Source organism: Lepisosteus oculatus, chromosome 3 (genome assembly GCF_040954835.1).
Source record: "Lepisosteus oculatus isolate fLepOcu1 chromosome 3, fLepOcu1.hap2, whole genome shotgun sequence".
NCBI lineage: Eukaryota > Metazoa > Chordata > Actinopteri > Semionotiformes > Lepisosteidae > Lepisosteus > Lepisosteus oculatus.
The window spans coordinates 52,525,965-52,544,724 of NC_090698.1; the positions used below are offsets into that span (position 1 = coordinate 52,525,965).

The 18,760-nt window shown below is 35.8% G+C and overlaps 1 protein-coding gene and 1 long non-coding RNA gene across 3 annotated transcripts in view; both read right to left on the minus strand.

Annotated features, from left to right (window-relative positions):
- Window positions 1–6,849: 6,849 nt before the first annotated feature.
- LOC138237864 (uncharacterized) lies at window positions 6,850–8,605 on the minus strand. Its single transcript, XR_011189177.1, has 3 exons — window positions 8,543–8,605; window positions 7,527–7,626; window positions 6,850–6,969 (listed from the first exon to the last, which is right to left on the minus strand). It is a non-coding gene; the product is annotated as an uncharacterized lncRNA (long non-coding RNA).
- A 3,275-nt stretch (window positions 8,606–11,880) lies between these two features.
- Window positions 11,881–18,760, minus strand: part of sncaip (synuclein, alpha interacting protein) — a 52,568-nt gene continuing 45,688 nt past the window's right edge. The window contains exons 6-12 of one of the 2 annotated variants that reach the window (XM_015336472.2): window positions 18,190–18,303; window positions 17,351–17,476; window positions 16,531–16,700; window positions 16,220–16,312; window positions 14,761–15,817; window positions 13,723–13,796; window positions 11,881–12,872 (exon numbers count right to left, since the gene is read on the minus strand). In XM_015336472.2, coding sequence (XP_015191958.2) covers window positions 12,791–12,872; window positions 13,723–13,796; window positions 14,761–15,817; window positions 16,220–16,312; window positions 16,531–16,700; window positions 17,351–17,476; window positions 18,190–18,303 — 1,716 coding nt within the window. In that variant the 3' untranslated portion in view covers window positions 11,881–12,790. The remainder of the gene's footprint in view (window positions 12,873–13,722; window positions 13,797–14,760; window positions 15,818–16,219; window positions 16,313–16,530; window positions 16,701–17,350; window positions 17,477–18,189; window positions 18,304–18,760) is intronic. The other variant, XM_015336480.2, reaches the window with a different exon arrangement.

Below are 18,760 nucleotides of genomic sequence, written 5' to 3' on the forward strand. Positions count from 1 at the left end.
TAAAATATTAAGGCCCAAGACTTGCAAAAATTAATGCACAAGTGGATCTTGCTCTACAGTATGTAGCAAAAGCAAAAACGTTTTTCCTTTTCAATTACCATGTTCAATTCTACTTACACGTCTATCTTTGAGGTTTTTTCATGGAAAATCAGCAATAAGTACTTCGCAAATTCCAATTTACGATTTCTTGGTTGCCATTTGCTACTACCAGCGCAGTCTCCAAAATAAAGTATAAAAAAATACAATAGCTCCCCCTTGTGGCGACATTGTAGAAACTGACCCCATTTCTACAGCAGTTTTTCCAGAAAAAAACGACGGGTTTTTAAACGTCTCTAGATACAGGACATTTTTTCAAGAAAGTGGTTTACATTAGGATACCTGATCCCAACATACAATCAGACTAAAGTCTATAATCGTAATAGAAATGCTTTAACTAATTTTATAACAACAGAACCGCGGTTGACAACACAAGATCATAATCTGATTTTACACACAACTAGGGATACACAGTTTCCTTTGCTACTGGGGACCACTGGTTAGACTCTGGTTACTGTATTTACTGTATTACTGTAGATTTTATTACTGCATAAAAAGTAGACAAGTTTACTTTTTTCATTTAAAATGAGAGCTTCAGAACCAGTGGCATATGAAAAGTAAAGTAGGACAATTTAATTTGTTTTTCAGGTGGAGTAGTCTTTGTAATTTAACTCTAAATATGTAACAACATTCAATGTATTTTAAAAAAAGCACTACGATGATATACATCCATTTTATTACAGTCTGCTTGTCTTGGTGAGGGTCATTTGTAACAATGTCTTATTTAAATATTTACCAATGTGATTTGAAAATAATTAAGTGTTGGCCTATTCTCTGGATCAAGGGTAGATTGAAACTGTTTTCTTATTTCATCAAGTTGTCTTTCAGAAAGCAACTTTTCAGCTTCAACGTTCTTTCTGAAATATCCCAGTTGCGTGTTTTTTCTTTGCACTGTGGCATTGATTTTCTATTTTTGTTTTATAATATTACACATTATGGTCTTCCATAACTTACACTCATAACTTATTCTGAGGGAAACATCACTTCATCAACATAATCCAACTGTTTTTTGATGCATTAAGTTTACAGTGTATATTTGTACAGGGTCTACAGAGATTTTTTTTCACAATTCATCACAACCTTAATGACGCACAAACAGGTCCTGTCTGCTAAAACAAATATCTGTATGAAATCCTCGGTTCCAATAAATACAGCAGGGGAGAGCAGAATATTATTATCTATTAAAAGGAGTAAAAAACAATACTGTTCTGTCATTTCCTCATTCACCAGGTTTAAAAAGTTACTTTGAAATTATAATTCACATTTAATTTAGACTGTGATTTCCAACCCAGGAGTATTAGAACAATAAACAGTGAGCTGGCAGCTGAGTTCTATGTAAGTATAGGATTTGCTTGACTTGGCTGATGGATAAATGCCTGGGCAGTGGACAGGGCTTCTTACAGTAACTCTTCTACAGCCCAGCTAAGTGACTGAGTGTGAGACAAGGATGTGCACACGTTGCAAATAGATAGGAACTGAAGTCTCTGTAACTGGCTACTAATTGTGTCTGGGTTAATTGTCTTCTTCCATACTTTTGTTTTAAACTCCAGTCATGAAAAATTTTCATTAGAAATGCATGTACCGTGTACTGTATCCTACAAGAGAAAGGTGTACTGTAGCTAATCATCTCTGAAGAACAGTATTGCAGTAAATAATATCACATCACATAAATCATCTTCCTGTGAACACAAAGTCCAGCAGACTGAATATTTTCAATATGATCAAAAGTGAAGATTTACTAAAAATGGTCAATAAATATTAGAAAACAAATACTGAATTGAATCTAGACAGAAGAGCAATTATCACAAGATGCTAATTAAAGTAAGGTGTCATTTTAAGGTTGACAAGGCTGCAACAAGTTAACTAGTTTTGTTTTTACTTGCTCTAGTGTGGTTTCTAAACAAAGCAACCATTATAAAGTAGAAGTGTTTTGATAGTCAATACATTGATTTATGAAGAACAAAACAAGTCTGATAAGGCTTTAAGAATGTACAAATACTTAAACTAACCTTAAATAATATTTTTGATGTGGAATGAAAGAATATTTGAAACTGTGTATAAAGAGACTCTTTTGTCCTCTTAAAATAATCTTGAATTAAAAGCTGCTGCAAAACTCTCTGGGCTAGCATGAACAGCCATGCTCAAACACTATAGAGAGACTAAAAGAACCTAGCGTGGGTAACACATATATAGATTAACTGTATGCCTAATCCCAGTAAAATGGTCCTTTAAAAAGGACTACATTAATCCATTTTAATGCATGTACTGCATTAAACGTACTTATGGAAGTATCGGAGATCTTATAGCAAACTGAGCATATACAGTATGATAACAGGATCATACACAAAAAAACATATCTGCCAGGAGAGCCATTTAAGAGACTACTTTGCACATGGATTTCAAAATTGTTCATAGGGCACAAGAACTGCATCGAGTTTCATTTGTTTAGAAAATGGATAAACATTAAAGCCAGTGAACAACAACACAGAGGAATTTTTATTTTTTAGCACTTTTTATTTATCTTTTCGCCAGACTTTTTTCAGTACAGGAAAACAATATGCATAATTCAGTCTTTAAAAGAGTAGACAGCCAATACATTCAGTCAAGCAAATACGGTCTCACATAATTCAAATAGTTCACATATTTATAGAGTATAACAGTTGTGTACCTTTCCAAGTTGAATTTTACATCTGTTAAATTAGTTATTTCTGCTATAGCTTGGTTTAATGCATTTGCCAGTTTTCTTCTTTTACTGAAAAATAAAATGGTTGAATCAGTCAAGGAAAAATGTAACTGTCAAAAGCCTGCCAAAATTCTTCAAAAAAAAGTTATCCCACACTTTAAAATCAATTTCAATGTCCAATATACAAATTAAGAATTGGTACTTAAGAATATTATTTTCATTAAAGTGTCCTTTTTTTAACTCCGTATAGAATCTTATACATGTCACACTTGACATTGACTAGTCAAGATCTCACGAGATGTTTTTTAGGAAAATAGCCAGTTTATTTTATTTATTGTCCCTGGCTAAAATGAAAGAATACTATGTACCTGTATTCATTTTTTGTAAGTGATGGTATTCTTCCAGAAACTGTCTGCATCTTCCAGAAACTCCCCATTAATGTTTATTTCAATAAAAGAACAGCTGTTTGCTATGTGGTTATGGCATTTTATTGTATTTTACACATCACATTGAACATATTTTGTTGAAAATCGAGGGTTCTAGAAACATATCCTTCAGATACTGTATGTAAGCACAAATTTGCAATTTGAAAATGTATGGATTTAAAAGATTATATTGAAATCCTTAACGCACAGTAAAATGCACTCTGCACAAAATGGAGAACAATCCCAAATATTTATTAATATGAAAATAAATGTCAACCATGTTAACCCATAAACAGTCTATGGCTTTCTAAATCTTAATACATAAATGTGTAGCTATGAGTAAGAATAAATTCAAGTTTAAACTCAATTTATTTTCGTCATTTCTGTCAATAGGCCAATGCTGCTTGCCCTTTCACGGTTTTTAGTTTTTCAAAGAAATATTAATTCTAAGTCCACTTAGAGTGCAAATTATTGTAAAATGGTCAAATAAAGAACATGCCTTATGGGAGCCACCAATCAAATCACTACATTTTTAAATGAATATATTTATCATTCAACTGACATTTACATCTGTCAGCAACAGCTCAATGGACAATCTGCAAGACTTATCCTTATTACTTATTATAAATATGTGTATGCCATTGTTGCAAAGTTAAAGACAAGACAATAACTGTCTTCATATCTGATGCTGGGCACTAGCAGTTATGGGGTGCCTTCAAATGTATTTGTCAACAAGACAAATACATCTTCTAATACTGCAAAAGCAGCCACCTTTTCACGTATGGCAGTTTAGCAAAATGAAACACAATTTTTTCAAAGAACCTAATTTAGATGTTCATTTCATACATCAAAGGATATTTTCATGCAGTATTATTTCAATAATTAAAATAAGTTATGTTTCATCAGGTACTGTATGTTCTTTATCTGATTTCACTTACTCTCATAAAAAAATTAATAAAAGAGCAGCATTTTGTACATATCAGCCCATGATTTGCAAGGAAAGATATATTCTTTGCAGTTTTAGTAATGTAAATTTGGAAATATTAGCACAAGATGTATGCCAAAAATGACAATAAAGAACACTGTATGGTAATTTGCTACTATACTATTGTTAGGAGAAAGTTAGGTCTTAGACCAGACAAAGGACAATCACTGCTAAGTTGCCATTTGCTCATTCACGAAGTGTGATGGGTTTAGGGTAATTGATATCTTTTCTTAAACTGTTCTGTGCCACTTTGGAACAGTCAATATATAATCAATGTGGTTCTTTCATGACACTTGTAAGAGCACATGGACAGCACAGTTTGCTTCATAATGCCTGCAGCAAAATTGTCATGCAGTAAATGGGAGGAGCATATGCAGCAATAAAACAACACAAATGTAGAGACATCCAGTTGCTGGGGCCACTGTTGCTCCAATAAATAAATAAACAAATAAAATTTTCTTTCAGATACAGTACTTGTATCAGGATATACATCACATTTTTGAAGACTTTGCACTCCTTCACTCTGTGTCCCTCTGCTCCCCAGTTGTGGCATTTTTTTGTAGTGCATTTCTTTTTGTTGTGGCCGGGCGATCTGCACATTCTGCAGAATGCCTCCTGTGGCCTAAGATAAAAGAGATCTGCCCATCTGTGCCAATGGTCAACTGTGCTGGCAAGTGGCGGTATCCTTTGAAGTCTTCTGGGTCCTCTCTCAGGAGAACTCTGTACTGATGTTTCCCAGTCCAGATACCCATTTCGTCCCTCGCGTTCTGGGGCTGAGAGATTATGTGTCTACCCTGGAAGACTGTCACAGTGACAGTGAACAGATTGGAGGGATTGGTAGCCACCCCTCTACAAGGTCCAACTTGTGATAATGTATATAACCATCACTCCGCAGATGGTAATTAATGGAAGGCATCAGATTCAGGGAAGGAACAGCAATTGTTTGACACGTATTCATAGACCAGCAGCCTATTCAAAATACTTGCTCATACACTCCCCTGGAATTCAGCCTATTTTGTTATGATCATCATCATCACCGTCATCATTATCAATATTAATAATGGCAGATTCTGGTAGCAATTATGCACACACAGCTCTACTGCATAACGGATCCCTTGTAGAAGTACTTCAAAATTAATTGAATAAAGGCAAACAAATACCTAACTCTAGTTGAATTTAACCAGGGCACTGGGGTTAACACCACAAATCTTTTGAAAAGTGTCACATTTAATGAGCAGGTAGGACCTCAGTAAGTTATCTAAAATGACAAAAATACACATTTTCTTCAAACAATATACTGTAAATACACACAAGTTATTTATATTGTACAAGGGATTTTGATTATGGACAGAATTTAGAGATAAATTATTTAAGATGCTATCTGTGGAAGAGCACAATGTATATCATTAGTTTTAAAGCAATATACAGTATGTAAGAGTTATATGTTTGTTCTCTTACCTTGTTTTATAAGACGAAATGTAGTTTTTGCTGTTAATGCATGATTGTTCCACTAGATGGTGCAAGTTTAAACTGCTCCACAACAAGAGTGGGTTGCAGTTCTTTTTTAAAAAGCAGTTGGTGCACACTCAAAAGGTGTTATCAGGCTGCTTATGACATTTTGTAGTATACCCAGTGTATTTTCATTTTAAATCCTTGTTCCAGATATAAATTATGCCAGATCACTAACAAAAAACAGCTGTTAAATCAACTGCAATCTAGACTCTAGTTTTATTAAACAATGGAGAAAAAAAAGTCCAACTGTAGTACATAAAAAATATAATTCAATCTTGTTGTCCTCCAAGATTTCTAGTGCACTGCCTGTTGTTACAACGTCGTTCTTGTGAGATAATGCAAGTGTGACTTTTTGGTTTTTCAATGTAGTTATTCCCTATACAAAATGGAGTGCAATCTACTTGGAATGTTAAATACTCTGAAACTCCACCCTGGCCAATCACCTCACCAAGCTAATAAAATGCTAATGTTTTGGTTTGACTCCTGAGTTTGAAGTGAAGGAAAAAAAGAATCAGCACGGTGTATTGTGGGGTTTGTTACAACTTGAGCTATTCTGTTCCCCTCACTTATTGACAGTTGGCAATTGCTCAATTGGCAGCCATATCTTATTAATTATCCTTTATAGTAGATGAATCAATATTTGAATCCAGGCACTGTACAGCTGTATGAGAAGCCTGATGAAAAAATGCTTATTTTTTCCCACTTCATCAGATAACAGGTCCGGCTCGATGAGGGAGGGGCACAGCAGCCTTCAAAAAGAGAGACCGTTAGCAGTCTGTGTCCACCTTGTAAAGGTCATCTAAGGTCACATGAAACACCTGTAAAAGAATGAATTGATATGCATTCTCTTGTAATCCAATTAAGTAATTCTTTAGTCAAACTGTAATTTCTTCTCTTTGCAATTTATCTGTGACATGGTCAATGCATGCAATGGAATTAAAAAAAAACAACTTATGCATATGTTTTTTTTATGATTTCTGCCTCCATGTTGTTCCTTATTTAAATCTTTCCTTGGTTCTTTGTCTCAACTGTTTCTGTATTGTTTTTGTCCTAATTTCCCAGGGTCACAGGGACAGAAAAAAAAGGGAGAGAAAAAAGCAGGGGCAGTCAGGTGCAAGGCGTTTATTCTTTCTGTGTACCTGTGGATGTGCAGGGTCAGGGTAAGCACACAACTGCTCGGGAAACACACTGCGCACCAGTTTCTTCAACTCAGTGGGATATACAAAGGTGGGACATCTTTTCTGACTGGAACTCAGCCCCCTGTGCCACTGAGAAAAAGGCAGCGACACAACTGGGGAGTATTACTGACATGCTGTCTGGACACTGCAGTACATTAATACTGCACTGAGAACGAGAGGTGATTAACACAGAATCACTGACAGGACACTACAGTATATTATTAATAATTAATAACAATTCATTATACTTATATAGTGCTTTTCTGGACACTCCACTCAAAGTGCTTTAGAGGTAATGGGGACTCCCCTCCACCCCTCTGTAGCACCAGCTGGATGATGCGACAGCAGCCAAAGTGTGCCAGCACACTCATCACACATTAGTTATCAGTTGGGCAGGAGAATAGAGTAATGAAGCCAATTAATGGATGGAGATTATAAGGTGGGCCATGATTGATAAAAGCCTGGGGGAAAATGTGTCCAAGATTAAACTGCACAGAGATAAAGAGGGAATCAATACAAACACACTGCCTATAAGCCTAGCTAGGATAGACTAATGCAGTTTGATAGTCAAATTTTAATACTGACCCACTGTGTTTACTGATTTTAGTCAGACTGGATGGAGAGATTAAATGTGTGGTACTACTGACCAGTGTGAGACTGATTAGTTTGTATGCCTTTCTTCGCCTCTGTCTGTCAGTCTTCAGAGCTGATGCAGTAAAGAGCAGTGGCGCCACCCAGAGGGGAACACTAGAATAAGAACACAAGACATAAGACACTAAGAAAAAATGTCCCGTACTTCAAACTTTGAAGGTACAGTAGTGGTCAGTCACCCTCAAGATAGTGAACAATGTTTCAACAGATTTACGGGACAGCCCTTTTCAGATTCGCAGCCACCAACACTGACAGGCAACATACAGGTTCTGAAAACAAACTAATTTCAAATGCAGGGCTGCAGTCACATTTTCCGAGTGCAATCCATATACAGCACTAATAGAAGTGCTGTATTTGTATGTACTATAGGTGTAGTTATATTTTCGTACAAATTAAGTATCCGTTTATTTAGGAAAAATGTTATTTCGTAATTAAAAAGACAGTGCGACGTATCAATACGCCATATTCGTATTGGGGGTCCAACGTCTTGCAGTACAAGGAAGAACCTCTGAAAAATGAACTCTTATAAATAGAAATGGTCGATTATGACTGGACTTGTTCCATCCATATTATGGTAAAAAATATTAATCCACCCGTTAACGTGGAGCAATTTTGTCCAAGGACAAAACGACGTATATTTTGCTCAGATTGTTTGAGAATTTAGAAACGGAATTGTTTTTTTAAAGAAAATCGTATGGTCTTGACTGAATACCCGCCTGTCACAGTCGGAAGTAGTTTTCAAACTGAGGGCTCTACTTCATAAACATTGTACGCTATGTGTGGACTTGTATAAAGTAGCTATTACATGTCTTTATCCGAGTTTTTACTTGTCACGTTCCTGACCGTTAACAATCGTGTATATGTACAGCTAAGAATGTAAGGAGGGAAAAACACTTAGTAACAGTAATAGTATTATTAGATTAAAATTATTAACTAGTTATTAATCCCATCGATGGCAAAAGAGTAGCGCGTTCCATAAAACTTTTAATTTCGTCAGATCAATGTGTTTTACCCGAAATCCTGACATTTGTCTCTGTAGTAATCCATCTTGTGACTGTCGGTTTTAATGGTTCAGATGCATCAATGCAGTAGTATTTCTGACACTGATATTATGACGAAAAAGTTAAAATGCATGCATTATGCAGCTCGTTCATACTTTAAGTAGTAATACAATGCATTGAAAACAGTAGATTTATTTAACTTCACGTTATGAAGTCGCACAAGGTCTCGCGATTGCAGCTTATTTACACTTTTCGTTCAAGCTATGAACATCTTTCAATGTGCTACTTACAATTAATATATGAAACTAGTACTTTTTGTTACTCAATGGTGCAGTTACTTTTCAAGAGCTAATACAGTCTCCCAAATGTACATGTACTTTTTTATGGCAGGGGTCCCCAATGGTGATCTTGGGGTGCCAGTGTTTCTGTAGGCCTTATAGGTTTCTGCACTGATACTGTTACTGCTGCAAAAACCTAAGAGAAATTGGCAAATTAATCCAATTAAACAAAAAAACAAAATTATTCATGTTATTAAAGGCCAAGTGGTGTGAAAATCTCTAGACACACTAGGCCCAAAAGAATAGCTATGAGGAAGAGACTATCTGGCCCATCTACCCCATTTGGTAGTTAGTAATTAATTAATCCAGAGTCTCATTCATCCTTTTTTGAAAGAAGCCAGGATATCGGTTTCAACAACATTACTGGGCAGATTGTTCCATACTCCCATAATACAAACAAATGCCTCTTGTTCTCAAGTTTTACATGCACTTCCACATAGTTTTGACTTGTGCCCTCTGGTTTGTATTTCACTGTTTATTCGGAAGAAGTCCACTGGGTTGAAATTGTAAGGATTTTGAATATTTGGATCAAATCCCCTCATAGTCTGTTCAGTCTACTCAAGACTAAAACGATTCAGTCCTTTAAAGCTGCCAATGTAGGGCATTCACTTTAGTGCCAGAACATACAGTATCTGGTTGCGCTTTTCTGGACTGATTCCAGGGCAGAAATATCTTTTTTGTAACACGATGAACAAAATTTTACACAATACTCTAGATGAGTACTTACTAGTATACAGTATTACACAAATTTAACATAAAATTCGTTGATGTAAATTGTATCCTAACATTTTGTGTGTTTTGCTGTTTCCACACATTGTGTTACAGATGTAAATGATGTGTCAAACACTTAAGTCTTCTCCATTAGTACTCTCTTCAAAAATAACATTTCAATTTCAATCTATTAACCAATTCTCAATGCAAACACGTATTTCCCCAAATGCCTACCCACCTGTAACTTGAGATTTATTTCTTAGAGGAATAAATAGATGCATTCTGAAAATATAAATACATTATATCGTATATGCGTCTATTACTGGTGTTGCTTCTTCAACTCAAACAAGTTAATTGAGCAAGACCTACCTTTTCTAAATCTATGGATGCTGCCCCTGTCAAGTGTTGTGTCAATTGCTTATAACATTCCCATGTTTCCAAAAGTACAACTGAAAGGACACCATTCAGTCCTGGAAATGTATTAATCTTAAGTGCTTAAAGTACTTTACTACAGTAAAATAAAGTATTACCCCAAAATTCTGCCTTTACTACAGTATGTTAATTCTTAAGTATAACATGAAATAAAGTATTCCCTTCATTTGAAGAGCTTTTTAGACACAACATCTGCATACAAACCTTTGCAGGAAACAGTTGCTGTATTTGGGTGTGGTAAGTACTAGGATGAGAGATGTCTTAGAAGATCTGGTGTTGTTATACTGTAAGTGGTCTTGGTGGATCAGTAGGTTGCATTTTTCCCTTAGGACCAAAATACCTAAACAGGAGCCCCAGTATGCCGACAGATAACACTGTGCTGTAGGAGGTGTCATCCTTCAGATATAATGTTAAAAAGAGGTCCCAACAACTAGAAAATTAAATGTCCCATGGCATTGTATGTAAAAGTAAGGATTGTTAATCCTGTGGTCCTAGTTCAGTTTCACTTTTGGCTTGTGCAGTTTGGCCTCTTTAAAATACCCCCCTTAATTCAAGAAGTAAATTTTCACTTTTCTACCTAACCTGCTGTGTTTGGTACTGTTGGTACATAATGGCTGCTAGATGGTTCTATATGTAAAGTGCTTTGGGATCCTTTGGAATTATAAAGCACTACACAATTGAGAAAATGTTACTGAAAGGAATTTTAGACTTCTAAGCACTAGAGTCCTCTTGTGCTAGCAAGGACATTTTCCACTCTTTTGAAACTGGCTAACTGGGCCAAAGCAGGGCAACTTCCATTTCCAAGTCATTTTATGGGTGACAAAAACTGGAGCCCTGTGTGGACCAATGGCCCTCTGTGGCCTAGCCTGCATTTTTGAAAATCCTTTTAAAATCTTCTTCGAAATCAATGCAGGAATTGAATTGTATTCTAGGCTGTGCTGCAGTAACATTTCTGCCACACTACTGTAGGTCATCAGCTATTTTGTGCAATGTAGCTTGCAATGCAAATTGCTCCTGCTGTTAGTATTATAATGACCGTACAATTATGTTGTATGTAATGCCGTTCATGCGAAAATCAAGATGGCTGGCTGGCTGCCCACTTTGTTTGTAAAATTGAGAACGTCTGCATCGACCGAATTGGAACTTCTCAGATTTCATCAGCGTTCAAACCTACTTCAGACTTGCATCTTGAAGGCTGCAGTAATAGTATTGAGTCATTACATGCTTGGCAGTGTTAGAGGTGCTAGACACACTTAAGGCAAATAAATCGTCAGGGCATTATGGCATTCTATTAACAGTACTGAAAGAAACAAGATATGTTATCCATAACCTTTTAAAAATACTCTTTGTCACTGAAGACAGGGGTAATATGCACTGCCAGTGTAACAGCCATACACGTTTGACCATTAAGGGGAGATCAAATTGAAGCAAGAATTATTGATCAATATGTCTTATATTCTGTCAGTCTTATTTGTATTACACTGATGTATGCACAGGGAAATGAAAATTAAAAAATAAGATAAAGCATCATTTTCGTGACAATATGATTCTACAGGATAGTCAGTACAGATTCAGAAAATTCAGAATTCATAATTAATTTCAAGTTCTTTGAACAAATTAGTACAAGTGAAAGATCCTCATAAATGAACAACTCTCAAATTTTGCTATCTCAAATTCTGCATTTAAAACAATGGCATAGACGGTAACACCTCTTTACGCAAAGAGCTGCAGAAGAATGAAACATGCTACCCTGGCAAGAAACAGCAGAATGAGATCTCTGATCAATTCAGCACTATGTTAAGAAAGCTCCTTTATCAGTTGGGAATTCTTCAAGACAACTACACTGCTAAAAAGAGAGAAAAGAGAGGTGGTGGTCAGGGAGAAAGTCTCTCCCTTAATTTTATTAAAGTGTGTAAAATATTACAAATACAATACAGCCTGTGTTAGAGTGAATGGCATACTTCCCTAAAATAAAAAAAAAATCAATTCTCCATTAAAAAAGGAGTGCTCATGACCTTCAATTTAGTAAAAAAACCACAACAATCAAAACATAGTTTATGACCTCTATGTTATCTCTAAGTATGATTAATTTTGAAATGGCCTCCTCTGAAGACCTGGTAGTCTTACATCTGAAACTTAGAGCTATGTAATGGTGGTAACACTGAAAACCAATGCAAAAAAATCCATATATAAACAACTTTACACTAAACACAAATAGTTTACCACAGTGATTAAAAAGGCTGAAACCTCCATCTCTTGAAAATGTATTAAATCAAGAGACATACTACAGCTAAATAGCTTATCAATACATAGCTCATCATTAAAAAGGCATGCAGATTTAAAAAAAACAATGAAATAATACACTTTACAATTAAAAAATGACTTTAGAAAAGAATAACAAAGTCATATCTTCAAAAGATTTGTTGTTGCAAAAGCATTTTGTAAATTTAGATTTTCAATGTACTGTAGAAATACAGGTATAATGTAAATTTTCATGAGAAAGTGCATAGGTTCATAAATATTTGTAGCAAACAAGTGTCAAATAATGAGAAATAGAAAATGCTGAGTCTGTTACATGACCATTTCCAACTCTACCAAACACTGATTCATCTGTCAAAGCAGTTAATTGTGCAGTGTCTTATTGAAAGGCAGTGCTCAAAGCACTCTGGATCAGTGGCTGTCCCTTGACTCCAGGTCTGCTTGAAGAAACTTGAAGAAGCCACTGGTAATCCTGTTAGAGTCTAGTAAGACAAGGTCCAGTAGATAAAATGATGACTCTTACAAGAAAAATTCCAGTAACTCTGGATCTTCTGCATTGTCTGTTGTTTTTTTCTCCAAACAGTTGATAAGTTCATCAGTGCTGCAAATAGAAAAAGAGAACACGTTCAAACTCCAAAATATACAGTACATAACACAAGGAGCACTACTAAAGGGTGACTAACAGTGTAACTAGTATGTTGAGTTCTAGTGAATGGGAAATGTTAAACTGAGGACTTTTCAAAACAAAATAATCTTATAGTGAGAAACTGGATTTCAAAGTATCTGCAGTTCTGAGAGTCCCAAAGGTGAAGCTAGAACACAAGTGTAAATGATGGGGAAGTACACAGAATACCTTTGGCGGTAGAATGAAATCTTTGAATTACAGTAGCTCGAAAAGCAAATTAGCTAGTTAGCTTTCTCTTGTTTGGAACCTTTCTTATAGTTTTTTAAGAAAACATGTAATAATCTAAGGAGACGCTTCATCAGCAGAAAGCTCCAAATAAATCAAAACAAAAATTAATTAAAATCTATAATAAAGAACAGAGACCAAAGCAATTCAGCCTGCTATTGAGACAACACAGCTCATTAACAGACACACAGGGTTACATTCAGAAATTCTTAATGTCGCACAAGTCCATTTACAGACTCCTGCTTAAACATACAAGTAAAGCTGAAACCTATTTGATTTCAGATTATTAAAACTGGACTGCTCACATGAGAGTATGTGCATCTCAGATGCCATTACATTTGTTGTCTTCAGTATATACAGTATGTCCTTAGAAAATCTACATCCCTTTACTAATATTGGTTACCAAATGACTTTTAATCAATTAGGAATGAATAGGCTGACATAAAAATGACAGAAGAAAAGCTGCTGCATAAATGTAAAACAGTATACTTTGCAAAAATATTTTTTTTTGAGAAGCCTGACAATTCTCTGAGAAACATACCATGCAGCGTACATGTTATGAAGGCCATCAGTAATCAGCATGCAAGGCAGATTGGAATTGAAGATACAAGGATCCTAAAAAAGTGCAGGGTAAATGGGTTTTGAGCGATCATGCAAAAATACAACAAGCAACCCCATGCAGAGAATGAAAGCTGAAAACAGAATCATTATCAATTCCGTTACAGTATTTCTTGTCTCCATAAGAGTCAATATAAAAGTATAAAAAATAATAATGTTTCTACTCCAGTTATGTCTCTGGCATTAAGAACAAAAATACCTACAGGTATTACTTATTACTTATTTACATTGGAAGCTTATGAAGGATACCAACTTGTATTTGAAGAAGTAGGGTAAAATAACAATATTAGTAACTACAGGGACAAAATACAAATGATGCAGAAAAATGTGAACAAATAAAACAAAATGCACTTCAGTAAATATTGTAATCTAGTGTTCATCAGAAGTGCAAAAGTAAAATGACTGAGATAATCTACTGTAAACTAAGTTTTAACATAAGATTAAAACACAGCAGTATAACAGTCTCCATGGACTTTCTTACTAATAAACATTTATTTAAATACAGACCTGATAATCACTAAGTGTGATATGAAATGGTTATAAAATAAAGTGCTCGCAGTACGTTTTAGAACAACAAGCACATACTTGCCCATGTACATTTACATACTCAAAACTAAAAGAACCTTATCTAGAATTCACAAAATAATTTTCATTCATCTGCTGTTGACTTTGATAACATATGTAGTACCATATTTTTGCAGCTCTGTACATTGGTTTGGATGCATTATACTGTATATGCCCTGTGCACAAAGGGCTGCAAGTGCCATTTTACAGGAAAACTTTATGGTACTCTAACACATCTTGCTAAATTCCATGGAAGACTGAAGATTTTTTAAATGTTAACACTATACAGGATTTTGACAACATAGCAGCACATTTATATATAGTATATGCCAATACAGTACATGCAAGCAACAAAACAACGAACCACATCAAAAGTCATATTCTATACTGCACTCACTGTCTTGCCCTTTAACTTTGTGGGGCTAATTTGGTTTGCTTTTGTGTCTGAAGATTTTCTTCCTGTTGAATTCAGTAGTAAACCTGAGGCTGGTGCTTTTACCACAGGCGCCAAATGGTAATTGTTATTGTTATTGTTCTGATTTCCACTCAGGGACTCCATTATAGATCTGAATGTTCCAAATGGTCTTTTCCACGTATCTCCTGAATCAGTGCTGGGGGGAGTTCTGGGCATAGTTTTATCCCCTTCTTTTCCTTTGATACTACTACTTTCACTTTCTGTTTGCTCAATTTGCACAACAGGTTCCTCAAAGGTTACCCTAAGTTTCAAGTTTTGAGATGTCCTCCTTTTAGATGATGGAGACTTCAGGGCACTTTTTGGGCTTGTGGTAACTTTTTGATTACTGACACTGTCAGTTCCAGACTGGGGCATTTCCCCAGTCATTCCAGCTCTTGTCAGAATTCCAGCCTGGTAGTGTGATTCGTAATCTGGGTCGCTGCCTTCTGAAGTTGGAGAGGGGCTGTGTCCGTCCACAGACTTGGAAACACTGTTGGCAAAGGCATATTTTCGTGCAGAAGCATGCTTTTTGATCATTAAGTGTAAGCTTTCAGTACATTCCACGTTTTCTACAATTGGCAGTGGTCGGGGTTTGTCTATTCTCTTGACTGGTGTGTTTTTTTGCTCTTCTGAGTGATAGGAGTCTGTGTCTGACTCACTGAGAGAACGCTGCATGATCTGTCTCAGTCTAGCCAGTTTGAGATCTCTTTTCTCTGCTGGCATCCTCCTCAGAATCTTGGGGCCTACTCCAAGACCTTCTTTCTGCCCATCCTGGAATTCCAGGGAAAGTTTCTCCTGTGTACACACATTCTCTGCAATCTCCTTTCCCAGCAGTTGTCGCAGGATCTTATCAGAATCTTCCTCCTTCTGCCTGAAGAGCCTACGGCCTGCCAGGTTGCCAATACAGCTCCTCTGAAGTGCTGACTGGGCAGGGTCCATTGATCTGTGCTCAGGAGAAAAGGGCCCTTGAGGCCTGCTTACTGCAGTGGACACAGAGGAGCTAGCAAAAAGAAGAACAAAATGAAAAGTTAAAATATAATAATATGGCATCAATATAGTATAGACAGGGCTGCAGTAGAGTAAGTGCTGCAGTAGATAAGAAAATGATCAGGAGTAGTTTGATAATTTCAAAATGTGCTTAAAAATAAAGAACGCTAGTTTGCTTTCAGAGTTTTTAAGCACACTTCCTCCCAATGTAACACTTGTTGAATTCAGGATATTCTTTAAAGGAAACACAGAGAAACATTCACTTTTTACAGTACACAAAAACAACAACGTTATCCTGTATTACTGTTCGACTTGTTCCCACAGATTCTCGCACATCAACGCTATCAACCAGTTTTCAAAACATATAGTGGACAACAGTTAAATTACAGAACTGAGCTGGGTCACAAGAGCACACCTGGGAGTGTTGGCCAATGTGCCCTCTTCCATCTGCTGTGTTTCCAGTAGTTGCTGCAGCTGAGTTTGCAAAGTGATTCTTTCAGTAGTTTGCCTGCAAGCATAAGATACCATACAGTTAGATCAACTGTACAATAGAATTTTACCATTCATAATATTTTATTATAATCATTTTGGAATTATTTTGATTGTCAGATTCTAGCTATACAGTAGATTCTCTTTCTTTAAATCCCCAATGAAAATGTGTACAGCCTCCAAATACACATTCTTCTTTCCATAACATAATAATAACAACATAATTCTTCGGCTTACTCTTTCAGCTGCTTGGTTAATTTCACAACCTGTGATGCCAGGGACATGCACGTTTCCACAACCACCAAGTACCGCGAGCATGTGGTATGGCCTTGTCGCTCAGCAACCTGAGAAGGCTTTTCTCCTTGTTGGTTCTGAATGGTGACATTGGCACCATATTCCACGAGGGTCTGTGAAAGCAGGGACAAGCTGTTAATATTGAAGATCTCAATCACACATACTGCAAGAATAACTACCAGGTTATTTACAGTAGCATCTATCCCTATATTAGATATTATATAGATACAATACAACATCAACAATATAAGAATCCTACAGATGGGATTCTAATCCTGACAGACATCATTAACATTATGAAGTTACTTAAATAATTCAAGTTAAAAAAGTCGCCTTTGAAAAGACAGTGTAAATACAGGCATCCCTCCATTTTCAAATCCCTCCAATTGGTTCTCGAATCCCAGAACAATCATACAATAATTATCAAACTTACTTTTGTGTAGTAGAAAAAAATTAAAATCACAACAGAATTAATTTTTATGTTAATTACTGACCATTAAAACTTTGATGAGTAGTTTCTCCAACTACAATAGCATACAGACATTGATACAAATAGAATATATACATTGATACAGATCAATGGAATTACACTTGTTATGGAAAAAATGCTTGTATTTCATGAAATACAGTATGTACTGTATTAATTTGGATGTGTCGTTGTAGCAACATTTGTTATATGAACTTGATGGACAATACATGCTACACACTGAAGTGTATTTCTAAATGCTACACACTGAAGTTTATTCTAGTCTGAAATATGTACCTGAATACAGCCTAGATGTCCATGCTGAGATGCAGTATGAACTGCACTGTTTCCATAGTGGTCAACTTCATCCAATGAAATCCCTTGTTCCTGCATGAACTGCAGTAACCACAGGAGAATCTTTTCCTGAAGAGGAAGAAATGAAAAGAGTTCAGCAGGATGAGCTATTAATATGACTTTTTAACAGTTTCACTATATATTAGATTAAACTGTTATTCATTTGGCTGAGGTTTTTAGCCAATTTATATTCTTGCCTATTTATTCAGCAGAACATTTTACTGAAACAATGCAAGTGAAGCTCAGATAACAGTAACAGCAGTGCTACAGCAGTGTAAAACAGAATGTAGGGCAAAATCTTTCTTATTACGAGTCTAGAGCCGTAACGTTCCCCCAACTCTGCAAGTAAATTAAGGATTTAAGCTGTTACTGATTAATAGTGGGGACATTCCATGTGAAAGTAACATATCTCAAACACTAATAGACAGTATAATCATTTTAAACATCAATATTCTAACCATCCAAGCTTCCTTGAAGACAAGGTAATTTGTGATCAGACATTCTATGGACAAAATCTTGATATCAAGAGCTAAAAAGCATATTGTTGATCTCAAGTTACAAGGGTGCCTGGATAAGTATAAAAATGATTGCTTCAGTAAACCATATCTCAGAAACTACTTGAGATATTATTGTAAACGTCTGCCTCAAGTTCATCTTCCATGGGACATTCCATGAATGTGCTGCAATTTGAGGTTGAGGCTGACATGCTAAAATTGTTTCACACAGGATGATTTAAAAACAAAACAAGTTCATGTGCTGTTTAAAATGGTCTGTTGCCTTACCTGTCCATAACACGCAGCATAGTGAATGAGGCTGGGGTGGTCTCTAGTGCAGCTCAGTTCTGCGATTGCCTCCGTTTCACTCACCATCCAGCGGACACACTCCAGACGGCCGTTCTGCAGCAAAAAATGTTACAGTCTTTCAGTATAACACAATTGAGATGCATATTAATAAGGTGGTATTATACCAAGTATTTCTTAAATGAGACACCTTATATATTAATATTAATATTTTGTCTAAAATTAATTCAAAAAGAGAATATAAATTGCATTTTGAATTTAAAAAAAAGAGTTCCTTACACCAAGGTTTGGAACAAACTACCCAGCTAAGTTGTTAAAGTCATTACGGTGGCCTCTTTCAAGAGGCAGCTGGATTCCTGCATCAATGCGCTACTAGGAATTAAATTAGATAGATGGGTCCAAAGGCTTCCTCGTATTTGTAAGCTTTCTCATGTTCTTATGTAAACAACATCACGTAATCTAGAAAGGAACAAACATACTGTATAGAAGAGGTTTAATAATTTTTTGGTATAAATATCATATATTCATTTAAAGCTTTACAAAGTAATGCACT